The 22,976-nt window shown below is 48.9% G+C and overlaps 6 protein-coding genes across 6 annotated transcripts; 3 read left to right on the top strand and 3 right to left on the bottom strand.

The window, feature by feature from the left end:
* Positions 1 to 991: 991 nt before the first annotated feature.
* On the top strand, positions 992 to 3,034 carry GAOA (the record flags this gene model as incomplete). Its single annotated transcript, XM_009255569.1, has 1 exon — positions 992 to 3,034. One exon carries the CDS (start codon positions 992 to 994, stop codon positions 3,032 to 3,034), a length of 2,043 nt encoding a protein of 680 aa, XP_009253844.1.
* Positions 3,035 to 4,806: 1,772 nt separating this feature from the next.
* Positions 4,807 to 6,448, top strand: FPSE_02451 (uncharacterized protein; the record flags this gene model as incomplete). Its single annotated transcript, XM_009255570.1, has 3 exons — positions 4,807 to 4,955; positions 5,002 to 5,258; positions 5,331 to 6,448. 3 exons carry the CDS (start codon positions 4,807 to 4,809, stop codon positions 6,446 to 6,448), a joined length of 1,524 nt encoding a protein of 507 aa, XP_009253845.1.
* A 736-nt stretch (positions 6,449 to 7,184) lies between these two features.
* Positions 7,185 to 7,847, bottom strand: FPSE_02452 (uncharacterized protein; the record flags this gene model as incomplete). The annotated part of the gene is made up of 1 exon (XM_009255571.1): positions 7,185 to 7,847. One exon carries the CDS (start codon positions 7,845 to 7,847, stop codon positions 7,185 to 7,187), a length of 663 nt encoding a protein of 220 aa, XP_009253846.1.
* A 5,321-nt stretch (positions 7,848 to 13,168) lies between these two features.
* FPSE_02453 (uncharacterized protein) lies at positions 13,169 to 15,085 on the bottom strand (the record flags this gene model as incomplete). Its single annotated transcript, XM_009255572.1, has 1 exon — positions 13,169 to 15,085. The coding sequence occupies one exon, from the start codon at positions 15,083 to 15,085 to the stop codon at positions 13,169 to 13,171; it is 1,917 nt and encodes a 638-aa protein (XP_009253847.1).
* A 1,119-nt stretch (positions 15,086 to 16,204) lies between these two features.
* FPSE_02454 (uncharacterized protein) lies at positions 16,205 to 20,403 on the bottom strand (the record flags this gene model as incomplete). The annotated part of the gene is made up of 2 exons (XM_009255573.1): positions 16,205 to 16,845; positions 16,896 to 20,403. 2 exons carry the CDS (start codon positions 20,401 to 20,403, stop codon positions 16,205 to 16,207), a joined length of 4,149 nt encoding a protein of 1,382 aa, XP_009253848.1.
* A 920-nt stretch (positions 20,404 to 21,323) lies between these two features.
* On the top strand, positions 21,324 to 22,607 carry FPSE_02455 (uncharacterized protein; the record flags this gene model as incomplete). Its single annotated transcript, XM_009255574.1, has 1 exon — positions 21,324 to 22,607. One exon carries the CDS (start codon positions 21,324 to 21,326, stop codon positions 22,605 to 22,607), a length of 1,284 nt encoding a protein of 427 aa, XP_009253849.1.
* Between the last annotated feature and the right edge of the window lie 369 nt (positions 22,608 to 22,976).

Raw genomic sequence — 22,976 nt, 5'->3', positions numbered from 1 at the left:
TGCTGTGCAACGTTGCACATAGTGCGCAACCCATAGATTATAGTATTTGCCAATAAACATTTTAAACAGTCAAGTCACCTGCGGAATCGCGGAAATGGACGTTCATTCTCATGGCTTGTATCAGCCGATGAAATTCGGCAGTGCCTGTGGATCCCAAGGAGAGTTTCAGCTAGTGGTATCTTCATGAGGCACTGCCGGATTCCGTCAGTCAATAGTCCAAGTTAGTTGAACGAACCGTTGGGCCGATAGATCACTAGACCAGGTACAATGAAACCAGCTTGTCAATGAGTACATACGAATTTGCACCCATCTTTGCCAAACCACTGTCCATGCATGTCAGACCGAGCTGATATAATTTCTATCACGGGTGACTCGGCTGCATCTTACTGCATAGATACGAGGCCTCCTCAACTGTATTATATGATCTGAGTGAGCATATGCTCACTGGTGGCGTCCAATGGATAAATACTTCTGTCATGATTTGCTTCTAAAGCGGTACCTTGCAGATAGGCTGGCGGGTATGCAGGACGGGCCTTGGCCATAAACTTTCAGCTTTGGACGCCACTTACTGTATATTGCTTATCGATCCTCAGCGCACAGACAAATATCATTGTATTGGTTCTCGTGATTTAAGTCTGGCCCGCCCTCTACGTCTAAGCGGCTTCAAATAACACGAACAGGCAATTTCGTTTCAACGCCACAAACATTCGGGACCAATTAGACACCATTTTTAATTCATAATTACTCCGAACGCAGTTGCGTCAGCTCATAATACAAACTAGACAAGGTTGTCGGTGATTATTTGGCCTTGAAACGTGCAGCTTTTAGAACATGATCTTCCCGCGATGGCCGATCAGCAAACGGTTCTTAGTGTATCCGTACCCAGATATATAAGACTGACAGATATCAGTTACTCTTCATTTGCTAGTAACGCCTTCATTATCTATTCAAGTCATTCTCTCTACTAATTCTTATCTCTTTCTATGTTAACATGAAACACTTTTTATCACTCGCTCTTTGCTTCAGCAGCATCAATGCTGTAGCTGTCACCGTCCCTCATAAGGTCGCAGGGACTGGAAATCCTGAAGGGAGTCTTCAGTTCCTGAGTCTTCGGGCCTCAGCACCTATCGGGAGCGCAATTTCTCGCAACAACTGGGCCGTCACTTGCGATAGTGCACAGTCGGGAAACGAATGTAACAAGGCCATTGATGGCAGCAAGGATACCTTTTGGCACACATTCTATGGCGCCAACGGAGATCCAAAGCCCCCTCACACATACACCATTGACATGAAGACAACGCAGAACGTCAATGGCTTGTCTATGTTACCCAGACAGGATGGCAGCCAAAATGGCTGGATCGGTCGCCATGAGGTTTACCTAAGCTCAGATGGCACAAATTGGGGCAGCCCTGTCGCAAGTGGAAGTTGGTTCGCCGACTCTACTACAAAATACTCCAACTTTGAAACTCGCCCTGCTCGTTATGTTCGTCTCGTCGCTGTCACTGAAGCGAATGGCCAGCCTTGGACTAGCATCGCAGAGATCAACGTCTTCCAAGCTAGTTCTTACACAGCCCCCCAGCCTGGTCTTGGACGCTGGGGTCCGACTATTGACTTGCCGATTGTTCCTGCAGCTGCAGCAATTGAGCCAACTTCAGGACGAGTCCTCATGTGGTCTTCATACCGTAATGATGCATTTGGAGGCTCCCCTGGCGGTGTCACTTTGACGTCTTCCTGGGATCCATCCAGCGGTGTTGTTTCCGACCGCACTGTGACAGTCACCAAGCATGACATGTTCTGCCCTGGTATCTCCATGGATGGCAACGGTCAGATCGTGGTCACGGGTGGCAATGACGCCAAGAAGACCAGTTTGTATGATTCATCTAGCGATAGCTGGATCCCGGGACCTGACATGCAAGTGGCTCGTGGGTATCAGTCATCAGCTACCATGTCAGACGGTCGTGTTTTTACCATCGGAGGCTCCTGGAGCGGTGGCGTATTTGAGAAGAATGGTGAAGTCTATAGCCCGTCTTCAAAAACATGGACGTCGCTGCCCAACGCCAAGGTCAACCCAATGTTGACAGCTGACAGGCAGGGATTGTACCGTTCAGACAACCACGCGTGGCTCTTTGGGTGGAAGAAGGGTTCAGTTTTCCAAGCAGGACCTAGCACTGCCATGAACTGGTACTATACCAGTGGAAATGGTGATGTGAAGTCGGCCGGAAAACGCCAGTCTAACCGCGGTGTAGCCCCTGATGCCATGTGCGGAAACGCTGTCATGTACGACGCCGTTAAAGGAAAGATCCTGACCTTTGGCGGCTCCCCAGACTATCAAGACTCTGACGCCACAACCAACGCCCACATCATCACCCTCGGTGAGCCTGGAACATCTCCCAACACTGTCTTTGCTAGCAATGGCTTGTACTTTGCCCGAACATTTCACACCTCTGTCGTTCTTCCAGACGGAAGCACATTCATTACGGGAGGCCAACGACGTGGAATTCCGTTTGAAGATTCAACTCCCGTCTTTACACCAGAGATCTACGTTCCTGAACAAGACACCTTTTACAAGCAGAACCCCAACTCCATCGTTCGCGTCTATCACAGTATTTCCCTTTTGTTACCCGATGGCAGGGTATTTAACGGAGGCGGAGGTCTTTGCGGCGATTGTACGACGAACCATTTCGACGCGCAGATCTTTACGCCAAACTATCTTTACAACAGCAACGGCAATCTCGCGACACGTCCCAAAATCACCAGAACTTCCGCACAGAGCGTCAAGGTCGGTGGCAGGATCACAATGTCGACCGACTCTTCGATTACAAAGGCGTCGTTGATTCGCTATGGTACAGCGACACACACGGTTAATACTGACCAGCGCCGCATTCCCCTGACTCTGACGAATAATGGAGGAAATAGCTATTCTTTCCAAGTTCCTAGCGACTCTGGTGTTGCTTTGCCGGGTTATTGGATGTTGTTCGTGATCAACTCGGCGGGTGTTCCAAGTGTGGCTTCGACGATTCGCGTTACTCAGTGATTTGTTAGGAAGCCAAGTTTCATAGGATATTATTTTACTTAGCGATCAGACAATTCAATTAATTACTTTGTGCACTTCAAGTAGTCGCCGTTGGTCTTCTCGTTGAGTCGACTCGTGATATGTCGCGTCACTCTGGTCTTTGACCCAGCTCAATACTAGCAGCAAGAAGATTCAAGGGTATTCTTAGTCTAGCAACAGCGCCAAGGCAAGGAGCTCGCTGTCAAAAGTACCGGTGGCGTTTATCGTGAATCGATAGTTTGATAGCCTTAGTCGTGTATGGTGTAGCTGGAAGAGCATTTATCATCCGATCCAATCACGAGAATGACGTCAATGGTGGCGACTGATGATACTAACTTAAAATGGTAATTCAACTGACGATGGATCGTTCACATGCTAATCGGCCTCGATCACCAACAGCAGCAAGGCTAGCTCAACCTGGGAGCTTGACAGTTTGCGCTCTGTTGATCATCAGATGATCCGGGGTTTATTTGATCAATGCACAAGGCCAGGAAAAGAAGTAAAATCACTTTGTCTACCAATCGGTTGGGATGCGTTGAGATGTAAAGGGAATGGGTTCAAGAGTCTAGACCTCCCTTTCTTCACCTGGTAACTCGTCGCGGTTTGAACCCTGGGGTGACCAATCGCGTAAAATTGTTTGTGCCAGTGATTATTTCGGACTTCGCGTTATTACCACCGAGTCATATCGGCCGAGTAGTGGGCGAACTACCCTACATGAACAAACAACTTGACGCGTTTAACTTGTCGGACGTGTTTCGTGGCCATCTCATTGTATACAAAGACAAGAGTAATTTATTTTCGTGTATAATGATTTTGTTCATAGAATAATGTATGAAATATCTTTGTTTTGACGTGTTCTTGTCCTTGTTCTCGGAATGGCTTGCCAATGTCATCTGAACTGACGGCTAACAACATGAACAAGCGTTTGTTCTCCGTTGTGCAACGGATCCGGGGTTAAGCATAACCCTTGTTCAGCTGTAATGTTTCTATTGGCTAAAAGACACTAGCAGCGGGTTTATGCTACTCTAATCAGAATTGTGCATTTCACACTTTGTTCCTCCATCTCTGTGCCTCTACACTACAGTTCCCGATCATCTGTCAAACTTTTTCGAGAGCCATACCATCTCAACTTTCCATGTCAAGTCATCTGGTCTTGAACCTCGGATGCCACCCGAAAGACACGCTCTGCCCGTCTCCCCTAGTAACATATCATCATCCCAACCAATACCTTCCACGGACGATGGCATCAGAAAGAGGATAGCGTCAGAGTCAACAAGCTGAAACCCCGCCCGTTGGATCGACCGACCATAACCAAGTAGGAAACACCCTTGTTAAAGAGTGGTGGATAAACCATCCTTCTCCGCATTCCTTTGGAAGTTCCTCTTGCGCTCCAATCACCGAGATGCGCTTCTACTCAGTTGTCACGCGCTGTAGAATGGGCGTTTCTTAGCGTGTCTCTCGCGTTGGGCTCTGACTCTGAAGCCTGTTGCAATAACTGCCCTTTCTTTCCCCATGGGGCACTAACCAACACTTTATTCCGCGTGTCTAGCACGTTTCCAACACCGTTACCAAGCATGTTATTGGTGCGCAAGGAATACCCATGATGTGCTTTATTTGTGCCGAAAACCTGGGGGTTAAGTAAAGTTTCTGGGGTAGTAGCAAATACGAAAAACTGTTAAATATCGAGGAGAACCCGCTCTCTGTCGATCAGTCTCCTTCTGCATCTGCACAACCATTGATCAATTGAACCCATCATGAAGCCCAAGGTTTATCAGTTCCTCGTCGGAGTGTTTGCGTCCTTTGGATCGCTCCTCTTTGGTTATGATTTGGGTGTCATTGCTCAGGTCATTGCCTCGCAATCCTACCAAAAGACCTTTGGCACCACCGATGCCTCCCCCGAAACGTAAGATACACGTAACTTGAAGCTTTCGCGATACTAACTATAATAGGGGAGCTGTTGTAGCTCTGTTCACAGGAGGAGCCTTCTTTGGCGCTGGATTCGCTAGTCCTACTGCTGAATACCTCGGTCGACGATGGACCATCACCATCGGTTCCATTATTTTCCTCCTCGGAGGCGCTCTTCAGACTGGCGCTCCTCAAATCTCGTACCTGATGGCTGGTCGATTCCTCGCTGGCCTCGGTGTTGGTTTCCTGACCATGATCATCCCTCTCTACCAAGCCGAAATTGCCCATCCTTCGATCCGAGGTGCGTACCCGCTTCAACTACCCCATTTAATAAGCATAAATGAACTGACCTGATCGTCTCGCTGCACAATAGGCCGAATCACCGCTCTCCAACAATTCATGCTGGGCATTGGTGCACTGATCGCTTCTTGGAGTGGTTGGGGTACATACACACACTACACCGACAACCGACAATGGCGAATCCCCCTCGGAATCCAGTGCGTCCCCGCGCTCATCCTCGGCTCCCTCATCTTCATCTTCCCCGAGTCTCCTCGCTGGCTCATGGACAAGGGTCTGCAGGAAAAGGCTCTACACACCCTTGCTCGCCTGCACTCCAATGGCAACGTCGACGACCCCTGGGTTCGTGCGGAGATCGAGCAGATTCAGGAAAGCATCGCCGACGAGCATGCCAACGAGGCCAAGTCGTACCTTGAGCTGTTCCGAAACACCTCTTGCTTCCGCCGTCTTTTGATCGCTTGCGGTCTTCAGGCCTCTATCCAGATGACTGGTGTTTCGGCCATTCAGTACTACTCTGTTGCTATCTACAAGCAAGCTGGAATCGAAGCTGCTGATGCCCTCAAGTATCAGGCTATCAACTCCATCATTGCGCTTATCGCACAGGCTCTTTGCATCGCTTTTATCGATCGATTCGGTCGTCGCTGGACTCTGATCTGGGGTAACCTCTTCAACTGCTTGACCTTTATCATCGCCACCATTATGCTCGTCGTCTACCCTCCCGGTTCCGGTAGCGCGGCTCAAGGTTGGGGTTTCATCATCGTTACTTGGGCGTACAACTTTTCTTTCTCGGCTACTTGCGGACCTCTCTCTTGGATCATCCCTGCCGAGATTTTCGATACCCGAACTCGTGCCAAGGGTGTCAGTCTCGCCACCATGACCTCTTTCGCTTTCAACACCATGATCGGACAGGTAACAGGTATTGCCATGGAGGCCGTCGGCTGGAAGTACTACCTTGTTTTCGTCGTTTGCAACTTCACCAACGCTCTTTGCGTCTGGGCTTTTGTCCCCGAGACCAAGCAGATTCCTCTGGAGGAGATGAACTATCTCTTCACCAACGCTCCTTGGTTCATCCCCTTCGTCAACAAGAGCCAGTACACTGCCGATTACCAGGCCGACTTGGCTCGTAGGGCCGAGAGGATCGACGAGAAGCTGGCTGCTGAGCATGAGACCGGCGAGCACGTCTCAAAGATCTGAGACGGCACTGTGTCGGGTCTACTGCACATCTTAGCTTTAGGAATCTAATTATTATTAAATGAATTCTCGATGTGTCCTCATACTGGAGTGTAGCATAGCAGACCATCTAACTATTAACATTCACATCCACACTTGCACTGGGAACAGACGCGATGATTGATGTATCGTATATTACTCCTTGGCAATGGTATATACAAAGTGCGAAAAATGCTATCCTGATCGCTGTAATGTATCCGTATAACCCTTCCATGTAATCAACGGTAACCGTTCCTCTTCGGCGGAATCTATCCGACCTCTCTCCCCAGACCCCAGTGCCTAGAAATTCCGATCACAACAACATAAAACAAGAAATCATAGCTGCCGACCTTTTCCGCAAAAGCTCTTTCAACGAGCACAAAAACAACCGGGGGAATGGCGTTGCCTGAGTCCTCTCTAGGTCTGACGCGAAATCTCTCTCAATCCAAATACAAAAGAAACAAAACAATGAGGTTGCGGAGATCTTCTTCCGTGATGAACCTGAAGATAGCCTGAAGTGTTACATCAAAAGTAAGGATGTATTGGGGGCTAATGTAGACGCTGACAAAAGCTCCTTTCAGGATTCGTGGGAGATGTAACACACGGCGGCAGTGCCGCTCTTCAACGCAAAAACTCTCGCAAACTGGGTGCAAAACAAATCGGGATGGGGAGGGTGGTGGAGATCTGTCGTATCTTGTCGACAGTGCTTCCTCGTCAAGAATTAGGCGGACTCATCCTCCTCGGGATGGTTGGCAGCGTAGATACGCTTGAAAGTCTTTGAGAGCTTGATACAATCCTTGACGTTGTTCGTGAAGTCGCGGAAGCGATCGAAAGCCTCGCTCTTTAGCAGAACCTTGAAGAACTTTGCCCTCTCTTCGCTGGAAAGCTCGCCGATCATTTGAATTGCAGGCGCGATATTGATGATGGTAGGGTTGGTTTTCTTTCGGGCGTCGAAGGAAGGATCAAAGCCTGGGAAGGAGTGGAGTCCGCCATGCTTCTTGTTTGCGAGGCGTAGCTTAGTGCGGTCCTTCAAATCGTCGTAGAGATTGTCGAGAAGGTCGAGTGTGGTGGTGATGCCGTTCTCCTGCTCAGGGAGTGCAAGCTTCTTGGTCAGCCACATTTCGGCGTGTTTTGTCATGATGGGATTCATGAATTCGTCGCCAGCCTCAGGAATGGGGAAGTTAATAATTGAAAGGGCGTCCTGTAGCATTTCATCGTCGAATTCGTTCTTGTAGAATCGGAGCCTGATAAGGTCCTTGTTCGCGGTATAGGTGGCTAACATCTCAGGGCAGGCCTTTGTGAGGCAGGTGACATCGTTTCGGTCGGGGAGGTAGAAGAGAATCTCGATGCGGACCTCGGGGGAGAGAGCGTCAAAGGAGACCATCGTGACGTTGGTTTGCAGGTTGCGGATAATATGTGATGATAGCTTGTAGGTTGAGGATGATATGAGATGAAAGAGATGTGGTTGCGGATGATATGTGATGAAAAAGGTGTTGTTGTTGTGGTTGAGGTGTGTAGGTGTAGAGGGAAGAAAAGGAAGAGTCAAGGTAGGCGGAAGAATAAAATTTATAGGCAGAATAATAACAAGATTTTGGCTTTCCATCAGAGGGTGGAAGCTAGAGGAAGCTTGATACAGTGGTGAATTCTGATATTTGTTTGCTTCGAGGTCTGTTCTCGCTTAATTTCCCTGTTGTTTGTTTGCTCAAGGCTGGCTGTGGTTGGCTTCAGCGGCACCTGTCAGGCACCCTCGAGTTCTTTACCTATGACCAGCTTGTTACACCGAGAGGTTTGTAGGCTTGGATGAACCACCTGCGTGTAGCTGTCGGGTGTACACAGTCTGTAACTCGGCTGGTCGCCAGGCGCAACCTAGATCTGGGTTGGCAGTTGGGAAGTTCACACTAATACATGACTAGCACAACATTAAAGAATTACTTATGGCAGGTATGAACAATGTATGGATAAAGAGGAGTGTGCAGTGTTCAGACTGAGCGCCACTATGAACAACGGCTGAACTTTATGTACAAGACCACTTTCGAGTGCGCCCAGGCAACAAGAACTGATAATACAGTCACTCGACAAGGTGACGTAATCGTAATTTCCAACACCAAACATGTTGTCAGTTGTTGTAGTTGACACAGACTACATGCGTTACTCTGATATCCCTGAGACGAGGGCCTCCATACTGAAGCCGGTGACTGCAAGCCCAAGGTCTACATCTCCGACAAGAAGAAGGTACAACAAGAAAACATAGATCTGGAGGACAATGAGGAAGACCAAGAACTCCTAGACGCGTTTCTCTTCCAGGCCTCCCAGAGAGGGTTGCCCAGCCCCGCGTTGTACTGGTTTGAGGAGAAGAGGCTCAGTGAAGAAACGTTTTCGGAGATCGAGCGCGGATTTCTGGAGAAGCAACTAAGTGGGTCGCAGCATGGGTTGAGGGAGTGTTTGACAGTGAGCATATTGAAGCCATTATAAGCATCATGACGCGCTACGGCACGTACGCTGCCCGTAGTAAACTCGAGTTGTTAGAGCACTAGGTCTACTCAGTCATCAACTATAACGATGCTGAAGCTATCCTGGAGCAGTGGGTCGATGTTAGTGAGAAGAGCCTAACGTGTATAGGATTGTGATTACCACTGAACTCGCATGAAGGCAAAAGAAGAAGCATTGGCAGTCATTCTGAGCACCACAGGCATCCCCACATTTATCACACTGTTGAACTGGGGTAACGAAAGACTCGATATTGTTGCTGCTTGATACCGGTAGGACCAGTGTCACGTAGTGATGTTCAAGTTCTAAAATACAGAGTGTCATGCAGAGGAGCAAGCTATAGATTCTCCAGTATGAACAAGAGCGATGCCTGTTCACAATGTGTTGTTTGTTTTTGGCCGAACAAAATCTTCATCTTGTTGTCAAGTCCAGAACACGATGAGGGTAACTGGGCGCCCTAACAATTGTTCTCGTTTCCTTGCGTGCACAAAGAGATCGCTTCGCTGACGAGAAATACCGAGCCCTCGACTAAACAAAGAAGCGACATCGGCAACTCTAAAATATGATCTACAACATCTGCCGCGGCAGAGTCTCTTTGTGCCGGTAAGTCAGGAATGGGGCTCAACTTTCATCTGACGAAACTTGCTTGACGATGACATGCCTGAAATGCCCTATTTGTCACTGCTTATCAGATCTTTGACAACACGAGGACGAGGGTGATGGCCTGAAGGTACCAACCCGAATACGGTTGCGTCACCGAGAGGCAAAAGTTTATGAGCATCTGATAAGATAAAGTTTTACCCTTGCTGGTTGCTCCACCAGGCTTTGCTTCACTCAATGTCGGTGACATATTTACTGTGCGAATAGTCACAAGAACACTGTCGCGTTGAAGCACAAGTACCGAAGTTCCGAGTTCACCCCTACGAGATACAGGCTAGTCCGTTACTATGACCGAGTTGCGGTAGTTCTGGAGCGACGGTATCCGCTCTTGGCCCTCTACAGATACTGGTGGATGTAATGCAACAGGGCAAGGATGAAGAAAACGTGGATGAAAGCAAAGCAGGGGTTGGCATGAGACGAAGTTGCTGTCAGTCCGGATCGTTCCGATCATTGGCATGCGAGTTCGGCATTGACACGACATGTGACTTGGCAATACTACAGAACACCCAAGAGAACTTTAGGAACCCATGTGATGCAGGAAAGAATCTTGGAAGGGTTGTTAGCGCATGTGAGCCAACATCACAGGTGCATGTGGACTACGAATTACGTGAGGTCGCAAACGTCAAGTCTTGTTCATGTGTTCTGTACTCTATAGTCTACCCAACTACCACTGGAAGCTCTCTTCAAAATAATCTATCCTCGGCATCGAGTGAACAGCCCGTGCTGCCACAGCGCTTCTGCTCTCATCAGCCATCTTGGCAGGACCACTTGTGACTACCGCAAGACTTCCCTCACCTCCGCTGTCCAAAATGTTGTCGACGACTCCTTCGACGTTCAGCCTCCCATCTCTCCACTCTGCAACGTAACAAGTCGTCACTTGATCAGGCCTTGCCTTGCTCGCACCAGTAACATAGATACTAACTCTCACTTGACTACTGTCAAGCACATCACTCAACTCGTGGTTGAGGACATCCTCAGCAAGAGCTGCTTGTCGTACGGCCCAGTGAACTTCAACTAATTTCGGCCCGGTGGCTGAGGTTGTAAGTTTGTTAAGGTAAGAAAGCGGGACTGCAATACCGCTACCTCCAACAATAAAAATGACCTTGTCAAACCGCTCTAAAGGCAAGGTTTTCCCATATGGACCGTCAATCGCTACCCGAACTTTGGCTGGTTTTGGCTGGTCCCGCTCAGCATATTCTCTCAGTCGAGACGTGAAGCTGTCATAGGGGCGAATAAGGAAAGTCATCTCTCGTCGTGTCTTCTCGTACTCAGGCTCCACCTCCTCCGAAGTGTATGATGTGTGGCCTAGCAACGGCGCACGATCCGATAAAGGGTATGCTTCAGGTTCTGATACCGACGCGACCGTGAAGGGATGACTCTCCCAGAAGTTCCATTTGTTAAGCGCCGAGAGATAGTAAAATGTACCGGGCTCGATCCCGCAGAAGCTTGAAGAAACAGGGACGACGACTCTAACCATGTGGGCATCCTCGTTGTAAGTGACAAGGGCACTGGTTTTCCAGAACTTGGGATTAAAAGCAATAATTCGAGCTGCGCGGACAACTCGATCAAGAAGCCATATCAAGACTGGAATCCACACTAGGGGATCGTAGGCGCCTCTGAAGATGGATACGTGCCTCGGATGATGTTAGCGGGATGTCGTTTTAGTTGATGTAATGAGGCCTACCCAAGCATTGCCGCGAGGACCAAAATCGATAGAACAATATGCGTGACAAGGAAAAACTCGTATTGTCTACGCCGTACCCAGAAGAAGGATAACCCGACGAGTAAACAAATGAAGAGAGTCGCCTACCATAAATTAGCCGACAGAACGATAACAGACCAGTTAACTCACCAGCTCACCGGTCCACCAAAACTTCAGGTTGGAGATCTTCCAGAAATACTCCCAGCCGCCCCCTAGAAAGTTAGCAACAGATCTTCAGCGACTGTATATGGTGACATACTTTGGAAAATGATAATGATATATCCAACGGAGTGGATGGCAGCTTGGACAGTGGCTATTCGACCGATCCAGCGATGGAAGTTATTGTATGTTTTGAAGTTCCAACCTGTTAGCCATATAACGATGTTGTTCCGCATACCGAACAACCAAATCAGAGGAAAGTTGGCGAATGAGATGATGCCTGTTCTATCAGAAACATGACGAAGGATCTGGAGCCATACGGAAGGGTAACTGGACGCGCGTTAGCATGAGCCTGTCAACCAAGTCTCCATTAGGTTATGCTCAGGGACTCACTAGCCATAGCCCTCGAATATGCTATATCCATGAATCGTGCAAATAATATTAAGCATCAAGAACAAAGAAATGGTCAATGTTTGGATGCGTGGAGGGAGGGTTCCACAACCGCCAAAATCTTGAACACAGCGCCGGCCAAATGTTGCGGGAAGAAAGACGTTACGCTTGAGCCACAGATCTCCACGACCTTGGCCGGTGGACAACGAGCTAAAAGTTCGATGCACGATACCGACTGCGATGACAGCAGCCCAGAAGATCCCCATAGCCCAGCCGTAGTAATAATGATAGACCCATATATAATCGTGTGCAGTCTGCATCTGTGTTTAGTGGGGGGTCTGAAGCAACAATAACTATGTTCAGAGGACTAACCAATGTTCGGATCCATATGTCATAGTACGCTTGCGACGGCAGCATCAGCGCACCATAACGATGGTTACGATTTGGATCTGTCGCATCGAATATGATCATCTGAGCTCTCTGTTTATCTGTTATGTCGTCGATTATATCGTGTGGTGCCAGATATAAGCCGTATGTATCTTGACATGTTTGATTCATGCCTCTTGATTCGCGTAGCCAGACATCCTCAGTACAATGATCATCCCAGCAGAGATGTAGAGAAGTCTGATAAACGCGACTTGAGCATTCTTGTCTCGCAAAAAATGCACCTTCTGGCGCATCCGCGAATTTGAGAGTCCGGAATGTTTGCCGACATGCTTTACCGCACAACGCGGGGTCTGCCGAAGATGCGTCTACTGACGATGCAAGGCCAGAGGCAAGGGTGGTGACGGCACATATTAGGTTCCTCAGTTTCCAGGATCGCATATTTCCGTATTGATGCTATATCTGGGTTTCAGACCTGAAGATGGAAAGATAACTAGGTTGTTATCGTGAATTGAGAGCGGTTATCAGATGATCTGATAGAGGTCTAGTGGGTCTTGACCATCACGTGGAGACGACATGGTCAGCAGGGGATTGACATGGTTTAGTGTCCTGCAAACTGGCTGGTGCAGGAAGGGTATATTCAAGAATGAGATACCAATGTCACGAACACAAGACGATAATTTGGGGAGGGAATCCAACACATTTCAAGAAAGAGGGGGACGTTGTGGTTCAGAGAAAACGATGTCCCTGGCTTACATCTCGCGCCGGGTGACAGTTGTATATTAAGATAGATTTACTCCGGCTAGAAGCCGAGTATTATTATTTTTACAATAAATTGATCATTCTGATATCTCAGATACCATGACAAAGTATCGCCACGAAATCCTTTACAGCACTACTTGGAACACATGAGAAGTCAGAGCTTACTTGCGGTACAAGGCAGCCATCTTCTGCATGAAAGTAGCAGGCTTTGTCTCAGTGCTGTTCACATCCGTCGCTCCGTTCTTAGGAACATCAACGACCTCGCCATCAAGACCCTTGTTGTTCACAGCATTCTGCTGCTTACCAAGGTAGAAGTTGGGCATGAAGAAAGAGGCAATGAGGGGAATGCACGCAAAGACGATAGAAACAATGGTGATGTGACCGTTGACGATAGAGTAGGCACGAATGGAGCCTTGACGGATGGGGTCAAAGAAGTCGTACTTCTTGAGGGTCTTGATGTTGCCGTAGATAGTGGCAATGGTGGTGTCATCAACGTCGGGCAACTCGACGTGCATCTGGTCAACCATCTGCTCGGTCCAAATGCTGGTGGCAATAGCACTGCCAACACTAGAGCCTAGAGTAGACCAAAGAGTGATGATGGAAATGAGAGAGGCAATGTCGTCGTGAGGGACAGAAGCCTGGACACCGACTCGGACACCAACGACGTTCAGGGAAGAGAGACAGAAGATGAGTTGGGCTGCAACAAGACGCGCAGTATCCTCAGTCATCATACCATTGGGACTGATAAGAAGACCGTAACCAAGGATTCTAGCCGCGGCACCAAAGATCATGAGACCCTTGTAGCGGTGGGAGACTCGGTGGATGAGACCAACGATAGGACCGACCAGGCAAAGACCCATGGTGGTGATACCAAGGAAGATGGTCCACTGGTAGGTTGTCCACTCCTTGATGATGAGGATATAAGACGAGAAGTAGGTATTGCGCACAGACGAAGCCATCTGGTTGAAGATGTGGATAATAACGCCAGCGATGAAAGCTCTGTTTTGAAGAATGCGCTTGGTCATCATGGGCTTGGGGGCGAGGAAGTACTCGTAAAGACCAAACAGGATGAGAACGACGAATCCCACGACAATCATGGCAACCATGCTGGGGTTGTTCCAGCCGCCCTTGGCGCTCTTGGCCAGAGTGATAGGCAAAAGAATGAGGGAGAATGCGAATCCAAGAAGGATGAGACCGACAATGTCAATGTCGATCAAACCGCGGTAGGCAAGCTTGGCCCAGTAGGTCAAGTTCTTGGGCGTGGCCTCGGTACGACCAGTTCGCACATCCTTGGAATCAGCCATGGTGACCATTCCCGCCTTCTCACCACGGCGCTGCATAGTGTAGAGGGTGAAGATGGCAGGGAGGAGAAGAACGGGGACGAGAATGGCAAACATGCCGAGACCCCAGCGCCAGTCCTCGTAAAAGCCTTCAGCGATGAAGCCATTGACAGGCACGGTGACGATGAACGGAAGAGCAAGACAGGCGCTGAAGAAACCTCGCCATTCCAAGGGTGTCAAATCAGCGACGATGATATCGCTGAGAAGATCAAGACCTGACTTGCCGACGGATGTGAAGCAGATGCCGATAACATACGAGGTAAAGCCAGAGGCACTTGCAGCAACTGCAAAGCCGACAGCGTAAAAGACAAGGACAACCACATAAGTCGTAGGTCGCGATGTGATATCGGCTAGCTTTCCAATAAAGGGCTTGCTAATGGCACGAATGATTTGTCCCGCTGTGTTGACAGTACCAAGCTGACTGTGAACGCCAAAGGTGGAAGCTGCTAGTGTGCCGAAAATGGTGGTGGTGATGCCCATGTCGAGCGCGTAGGCGAACATGGTCAAGCCGATAGAGACACCCAGCAGCCAGAGCAAGATCTTTCCCTTCTTGCCAGACTGGTAGAGGACCTTGTTGAAGGCTTCAACTCTGCCGACACCAATCTCCTTGTGTTCATCGTCGGATACGGGGGCGTTGGTGGCATCGTAATCCTTCTTTTCGTTGACTTCGAACATTTCCGGCGAGGTCTGCGGGGGAGTTTGGGGCTCTGGACCCGACGTGTTATTAGGTGCTGACATTTTGGGTGATAGACTTGAGCTTGTGCTCTAGACCGAGAAATGACAGCGCATGGAATGAAAGGTTGATCAAGACAAAGAGAAGAGGGAGGGAGAAAAGGTCTTCTAGCTGAACCAACAGCCTCTTTGTTTCTGGCCTGATTTTTTTAAAAACTACACAAATAGAAAGCTGTTGGCCCCCTACATGACCGAACGTAAATGAGACAGAACCAACAGACAATGCCAAGGGACCGAAAAAGAATACAGGGTCTCGCCGGCGTTTCTCGGGTATGAGAAGCCAGGGTACAGCACCGATGTTGCATACTGGCGTGGTTTTAGCCTACCTGGTCACTCGACAGGAAAAAAACTACAAGGGGATCAACATGCGTGGTTTTTCGTGAAGAGATTATCTGATCTTTGCTCCATCCACTCATGCTGGCCGACGCCAAGATTATCACATACTTCCATCTAATCAGATGGTCCAGCAGAGTAGGGATCGGCGTGTGTGTGGGACGGGAGGGATGATCTTTGCTCTGTTTAGAGTAGAGGTACAGTATAATGTGACAGTGTAGACAACTGTGACATGTGCACATCCCACGCCGCCGAAAGAAACATTGTAACTTGTTCCTGATGGAAATCAGATCGATAAGAGGTAAATCGTCCGAGCATGGCTTTTCCATGCGTAAGAGGCTGCAAGGGAGGCAAAATTTTTCATGATCAACCTTGTCGACTAACCATCAGATGTGAGTTGGAGCTTGTGATGCTGTAATGCAGCTAGTACTAAGCTTAACTCTGAGGTTGAAGCCAGTGAGTCACTTATCTCCTCGAACCAGGGTTCTTTGCACTCGACTCTCATCTCTCGGTTGTTCGCTCAGCTATTGACGCGAATCTTGTTGCACTGGCGATCTTGGCTGTCCGTTAGTACCCGAGGCATGGCTTGCGGAAAACCGGTTCAGTGGAATATGTTAGTGCAGATCTTGGTTTATCAATCTGATCGTTCCGTTATCGCAGACTGACACATGCTACGAAAACACGCTCAGATTTGAAGGATCAAGCCACACAGTAATCATGAAGTAATAATCTTATTCATATTAAAATGAGTAGGAAACAAAAAAGTCTAAAAATAGTCTAAGAATACAATGCTCAAAGAGAAATCTTTGCAGCATCACAAAGAGATCTAAAAATACTACCAGGCTGTGCATAAAGCTCAGAAACAGTAGCAAACTCGACTACTCGTCCACTGTCCATGACAACAACCTTGTCGCACGTAGAAACAATAGTATCCAGTCGATGGGCCACAGTAAGAACAGTCGCATCGCCCACGACCTCGTTAAGCATGGCCTGGAGCTTTGCATCTGATCTGCCATCGATAGACGCGGTGGCCTCGTCGAGAATGACAATCTTCGACTTGCGCACAAGAGCGCGTGCGATAGAGATTAACGATCGTTGTCCTTGTGAGATGTTGGACCCGTTTTCTTTGACTTCAGAGTCGAGGTTGAGGCTTGGTACGTCGCCGCTCGAGTCAGAGTCTTGCTTTTCGGCATCTGTGTTTGATGGTATTTGGCTTAGACCGACGCGATCTAAACATTGTCGAAGCCACTCGTCGTCATATTGTTGGAAGGGATCGAGGTTGTAGCGGATAGTGCCGGCTAACAAGACTGCGTCTTGGCTGATAACTGATAGGTTCGATCGAAGGATGTGAAGGCCAACTGTGTGGATGTCGACGCCATCGATGAGGATTCGGCCGTTTGTAGGTTCGGTGATTCGCAGCAGAGCCGAAATTACTAGTCAAAAGTTAGCAATAGTGATACAGAAAACGGCCATCGAGACTTACACGTTGTCTTGCCAGCTCCTGTACGTCCGACAACGCCAACCTTTTCACCAGGCCTGATATCCAGATTAATATCCTTCAGTGCAGGATCCAAGCCAGGGCGATGGCTAAGAGTAAAAGACTGAAACTGAACATGTCCAGCACTCGGCCACTGACTCGTCTCCAGCTCCTTGTCCACTCGCTCAACCCGATGTTCAGGTTCTTGTTCAATGTTGTAAGCATAATGAAGCATCCTTTCCACCGAGTTCATGTTGTTCTCGATCTCTGCACTTTGACGAATCATGTTTCCAAAGACCGCTTGCGCGGTGACGATGTATGACAAGACTACACCACCAGAGGAGGGATCAATAGTTCCTCGCAGTCCGACAACCAACAAACCAGCAGCTAACACGAGAGTTGCACCACACAGATCGAGACGCAGGTTGAGCCATCGCTGACACGCGATAGAGAGCCAGTAAGCCGTGTTTTCCGTGTCGATCTTACGGGCATTGTCGTCAACAAAGCGAGGCACCGCGCCAAAAGCTTTCAAGGTCGGTAAACCCGAGAGCGACTCGCCGAAATGCTCATAGATGCGACTTCGAAGCAAATTGTTAAGCCGACGAAGTTCTCGCGAAGAAGGTCGGTAGTACATTCCCGTCCACGTGTAAACCAACAACAAAGCAAACGCAATCGCCAAAAACGCAGGCACGATAATGCTCACAACGATGATCGTTCCAAGAACCTGCACGAAGGTAGAAATGAAGAGTCGCAAAGTCTCGCCGACAACGTTGTCAACAGCATCAACATCCTTGCTGAAGCGATGCGTGATTCTACCCTGAGGTGTGGTATCAAAGAAAGCGACCGGTGCAAGCAAGACTTTGGACATGGACGCATGATGAAGCTTGTTGGAGCACCAGAAGCAGAACAGTGCAAACGTGGCGCTCATACAGAAGAGACCGAGAGATTGGCCTGCTCCAAAGGCTGCGTAGCCGCCCATGTATGCATCTTCTGAGATGGATGTGTACTGATTCTTTTGCCACCAACTTAGCCAAAGAGGTGAAACGATGCTGGTGCCTTGGTAGATGGCAATAGATATGAGTAGAAGAGGAACAGTTAGGAACGCGTTACCGAACTGAGCGTACCGGATGTAGGTCCTGCCGCTGACGGATCCTACGACGCGTTCTTCTGTTTGCATCACTTCTTTGCCTCGCGTCGTAGATGGTTTGTCCTTGGCATTTGAACCGGGGTCTTCTTTTTCAGTGACCTTCTCATCGACAGCTTGTTCATCATCATGGCTGCTAGCCGTCTCGGAACCCGAGTCTGACTCTGCAATCAAAGGCTGAGATCCAGCAAACTGAGTAAAAGCGCCATTCAGATTCTGCAGCTGCTCATACGAGCCTTGTTCCGAAATTCGACCCTTCTCCATGTAAACGATATGATCTGCCTGTCTCGCGAAACGGATGGAATGCGTGACCAAAACAATGGTACCTTCGTTGTTACGACGCGCTTGATTGACAACCATGTCGAAGACACGAGCACCAACGTGAGCGTCCAAAGCAGAAAAGCAATCATCGAGGAAAAGAAGCGAACTTCTACCATAAATGGCTCTAGCGAGACTGATGCGTTGTTTCTGGCCACCAGAAAGTGAAACGCCGTTTTCACCAACAACTGTCATGTCGCCATCAGGCAAGACCTTCATGTCTGGTTGAAGGCAGCACCTTGTGAGGACTTCGTTGTACCATGCGTGGTCAAAAGGTCTACCAAAGACAATGTTTTCTCGCACAGTCTCGCTTAGAAGCCAAGCGCTTTGTGGTGCAAAGGCGATCTGAGAAGAAGACTTGTCGAGACCAAGATGAAAGGATCGTGCTTGTACGAGTTGCAGATCACCCAAAAGGGCTTTCAATACAGAGGACTTGCCGGATGCAACAGCTCCGACGATGCAGACGAGCTGATTGCGCTTAACCAAGAATGAGTCTAGCCATAATCGCTGACTTACGGTTGATGTCTCTGGCTCCCTCTTCTCATCCGCGGCCAAGAGCTGTTCATCATCGTGATAAGCAAAGGTAGCGTCTTCAACTCGAATCACAGCATCTGACTCAGAGTTTTCAGAAGAGTAACCCAAATCAGACTGTAGATCCGACTTTTGATTATCGGCGACGACGTCAGAAGCCAACATGAACATAGCCAACCGTTCCAATGCAGCTCTAGCGTCAGCAACTGCTGAAAGAGCAGTAGGCAATGCCATGAGTGGTGTTCTCAGAAGCATAAAATATGCAAGTCCGGAGAACACAACTCCAGCATCCATGCCATTCTTGGACGTGGCTCCATAACAGACAATGCTGACGACGGAAGCCAACGTAGGAGCCGTGTAAGAAATCGCAGTGTTGAGAGCCCTCAGAAGCATTCGCTTGCGAATATAGACAACTTCGTCTGCTCGCAATTTTCCAATCTTGGAAAGCAAGCTCTCTTCGTAAGCGTTTGTCTTGACGAGACGAATCGCAGATACAGCCTCAACAACCGCTTTGACGCGTGCATCAGTAAAAGGCATACTACCTCTTCGAAGAAGGAGAAGCCGACGCATCATGAACGACTGAAGTGGATACAGCAAGGCGAGTAAACCAAAGCCTGGCAAGGCGCTGTATCCCATCGTCCAAACAGTCAGAGCGAAGCAAAGCAGCATCTGGAAGATACTTGTCCACGCAACATGGAAGTATCCACAGCAAAAGTCCACGCGAGTAACATCAGCGCTGATGAGACTCATGAGCTTGCCTGTTCCAAGACCATGTTTGAGCTTGGCACGTTCACTCAGTTGTGTCGTTGCTCTGCGATAGATGACATGCATCAAAGCGCCGCGAAGCAAGATTCCGGTTGTGTAAGAGCGATAGAAGCCGTGGACATTGGAAGTGACTGAGAAGACGAGAAGAAGGAACAGGCCGACTGCATAGCCGAAACCTGAGCGAAGACCTTGCTGGGAGGAGTCGGATAGAGTGCCGATGAGGAAACGGATGAGAAGGGGTGAGATGATTTGGGATAGATCACCGGCTAGTTTGAGAATACCGCCTATCCAGAACCATTTGAAGCAGACGTCGTTGAGGGCCAATGTCAAGACAGTTGTGTCAGTTGTGTGTCGTGCCCAGAATGGCCGCCATGATAGTGGGTTCTTGGAGTTGACTGGCTTTCTACCGCGATTGGTAGCGAGTCTTGCAGCCCAAGCCTCTTCAAGTCGATTTGAATGGTCTTCTACCAATCTGTGACTGGGCATGTCATACAAATCGTCGATTTGAAGAGGTCTTGTATAACCTGTTCGCAAAAGACGACCTAGCCAGTCGAATGTCAAGACGGACAGCCAATTGGCGTTTGCCTCAGGTAGAGGAAGCTTTTCATGATGTCCATTGTTCTGATCCTCGACATTTGCAGGTGAAGGGGATGATTTTGGTGCAGTGAGGCGCTGCTCAATTGGCGTTGTCGATAGAAGCGGTACTCTCCTGTACCATTTCCTCGGAGGGAAGCTCTTCCCATCGTTGGTCGCCATGGCTGGAGATTGATAATCGAAAAAAGTCTTTCCAGACTTGGAATCCACGTCTTGATGTTCGGCTTCTTCTCAAAGGGTCCTGCCACGGAGACAGCAAACTCGCTAGTTAGACGTCCGTATTCGGAACAGGCCTTCAAAAACAAGTTCACAAACTGTGCGGGTACTTCGCAACGAGACTCGGTGTGTAGATCCATAGTCCAGGGTTGCATTACGGGTCCAACAGTGACTAAAGAATAAGCTTACAGTGCGGGCTAATACTCAAGTTGGTCTAAGGCCGGCACAGTAGCCCACTACCGAGTGGGATAATGGCCGATCCCTGAAAGTCTTAATTTTATGCCTAACAGCGGCGGTGGAAACAAGCATAATTTTTAGTAAAAAGTATGACGTGTTGGCGCGGGAGAAGGAATCAACGATACCACATGTACTCCGTAGTGGCCGAGGATGAGATCGAAACATGCAGGTCGGTTTGTTGAGCCGACGAATGCTTGTGACCATGTGCTTTGGGAGTATTGATCTGCGGTGGAAAAGCCTCAAGTTGTCAATGAGGTTTCATCGGGACGTCAGCGATGGTTTCTTGGCCAGATTTGCTCCGAGTCTGATGATCTGGGGCACGGCAGAGTAGAGCAAACTACCTGGTAGTCCATGTATGTAATAGGAGATGAATGCTTCCGAGTGGAAGGCGGAGTAATAGACGAGGATGATCGCCAGGGTTGGCCAAACAGAGTTGAGTGAATGTGAATGACCACGGTATAACTACCGAGCTGTACCGCGTCTTGGATATTGTAATCTTGGCTATTGTGACTCTTGGAACTTACAGTCCCTTTATTTACTGTTTCTATATACAAAACAATCCATTCTGTAAGCCTAGACCTTGATACTATTGCTTGATAACATCTAACAAGTACCCTAGACCGATCAAAATGGCACCAGGACCTATCGACGCTATTCCCCCACGCAACCCGACGCCACCAAAAGAAGCATGGGAAAGCTCTAAACGAACGTCTTTCAGACTCCCCGACGGAAAAACGAACATCTGGATTGCCGATACCGATAATGACTATCTTGTTGGGTCTGGTAACGCCACCCTAGCGAGATGGTCAACAGATGAACGGCAGACCAGAATCTCCCCTCCTATGATCAACGACGACAGAGCGCAATTCGGTCCTGTCCTTGAGCTCGAGATATTCAACGCTGATATCAGTGACCCAAGCTCACCTTTCGCCTCACATGGTGAGCATAGCAACTTGGCTTTGACATGGGCTTCTGTGTATGCGCTATGGGTTCATCCCAATTACCGAGATGAAGACTTGATAGCCATCTCAATCGACAGCCACAAAATAGGCGAATACATCAGAAGCACAGGATTGGGTGTTCTATCTCCTTATTCGTCAACATCTACACCCCGCGAGACTGTTTACTGGCTTTCGCACGATACATTTTGGCAAGGCGCTGGAGCACCAGACTCGCAGCACTGGCTTCAATCACGACCCGAAGTGACAAACTTCCCAGGCTTCAACGGCACAATGGGTGTTTTCGCAAGTCAATTGGGTTTCACACGTAAAGGAAATGTGTGCACAGTTCACCCTGTTCGACCTCCCAAGCCCAGACCCGGCACGGTCATTTACTCTCGTTACATCGTGGATCTAGGCCAACAGCTCCAGATCCGCCACATTGACGCTTCAAACCCAGCGCACTTTGAAGCCTACAAGAGCTGGCAAAACTCAGACCGCGTCAACAAAGCTTGGAAAGAGCGCGGCCCAGATGAACATCACCGCAATTACCTCGCCAATCAACTCACTGACCCGCATTCCATGTCGTGTGTCTTTGAGTGGGACGGCCAGCTAGCAGGCTATACCGAGATAGGATGGGTGATGGAGGACAATGCGGCGTGTTTCTTTCGATCGGCGTGCAACATCACAGTGGGCGAGCACGACCAGAACAGTCACATCATCGTCGGAGAGGAGCGTTTCCGAGGAGGGAAAAGGTACCAGGCTGTGGCGACGAGCATCAAGCACTGCTGCTTCCTGCGGGACCCAAGGACAAAACAAGTTATTGCGGAGCCGGAATACGATCTAAACCATGTTCAGATCCAGGACAGGTTTTTGCCGCAGGAGAGGAAGAAGAGGTTCCATCTGCCGCACAAGACGGCTATGCTGTTTGCCCTGCAGCGTGAGCGATTTTTCCAAGAGGCGCACTTTGTTTAGTTTCTTTTTCTGTATGTAGCTTATGCAGATCGGATTGATTGATAAAAAAAAACACGAGATTGATAAAATCTCTTCTCATGTGTCATGATGTAACATCGCTTATGGGCTTGAGAAGCGGCCGCCAGGGATCGGCAGAGAGTACGTAACTAATTCATGGATGCAGGCCAAGACATGGACCAACCGTAATCTTATCTGATCATCAACACCCTCTTGTTTTGTTCCTGCACTGTGTCACTGAAATGAGCTATGGAACCTTTTTGCATCGGATGTTTCACTTGTTATGGAGTTGGAAAGCCAACCTTCCATTCTCGGGGGTCCATTCGGGATGACATACTGTGTACCGAGTACCGGCAGTATTATAGCTCATCG

The sequence above is a fragment of the Fusarium pseudograminearum genome, chromosome 3, assembly GCF_000303195.2.
Source record: "Fusarium pseudograminearum CS3096 chromosome 3, whole genome shotgun sequence".
Lineage (NCBI taxonomy): Eukaryota > Fungi > Ascomycota > Sordariomycetes > Hypocreales > Nectriaceae > Fusarium > Fusarium pseudograminearum.
The sequence above is the reverse complement of the archived record's forward strand: the minus strand, read 5'-3'. Positions and strand labels throughout refer to the sequence as shown.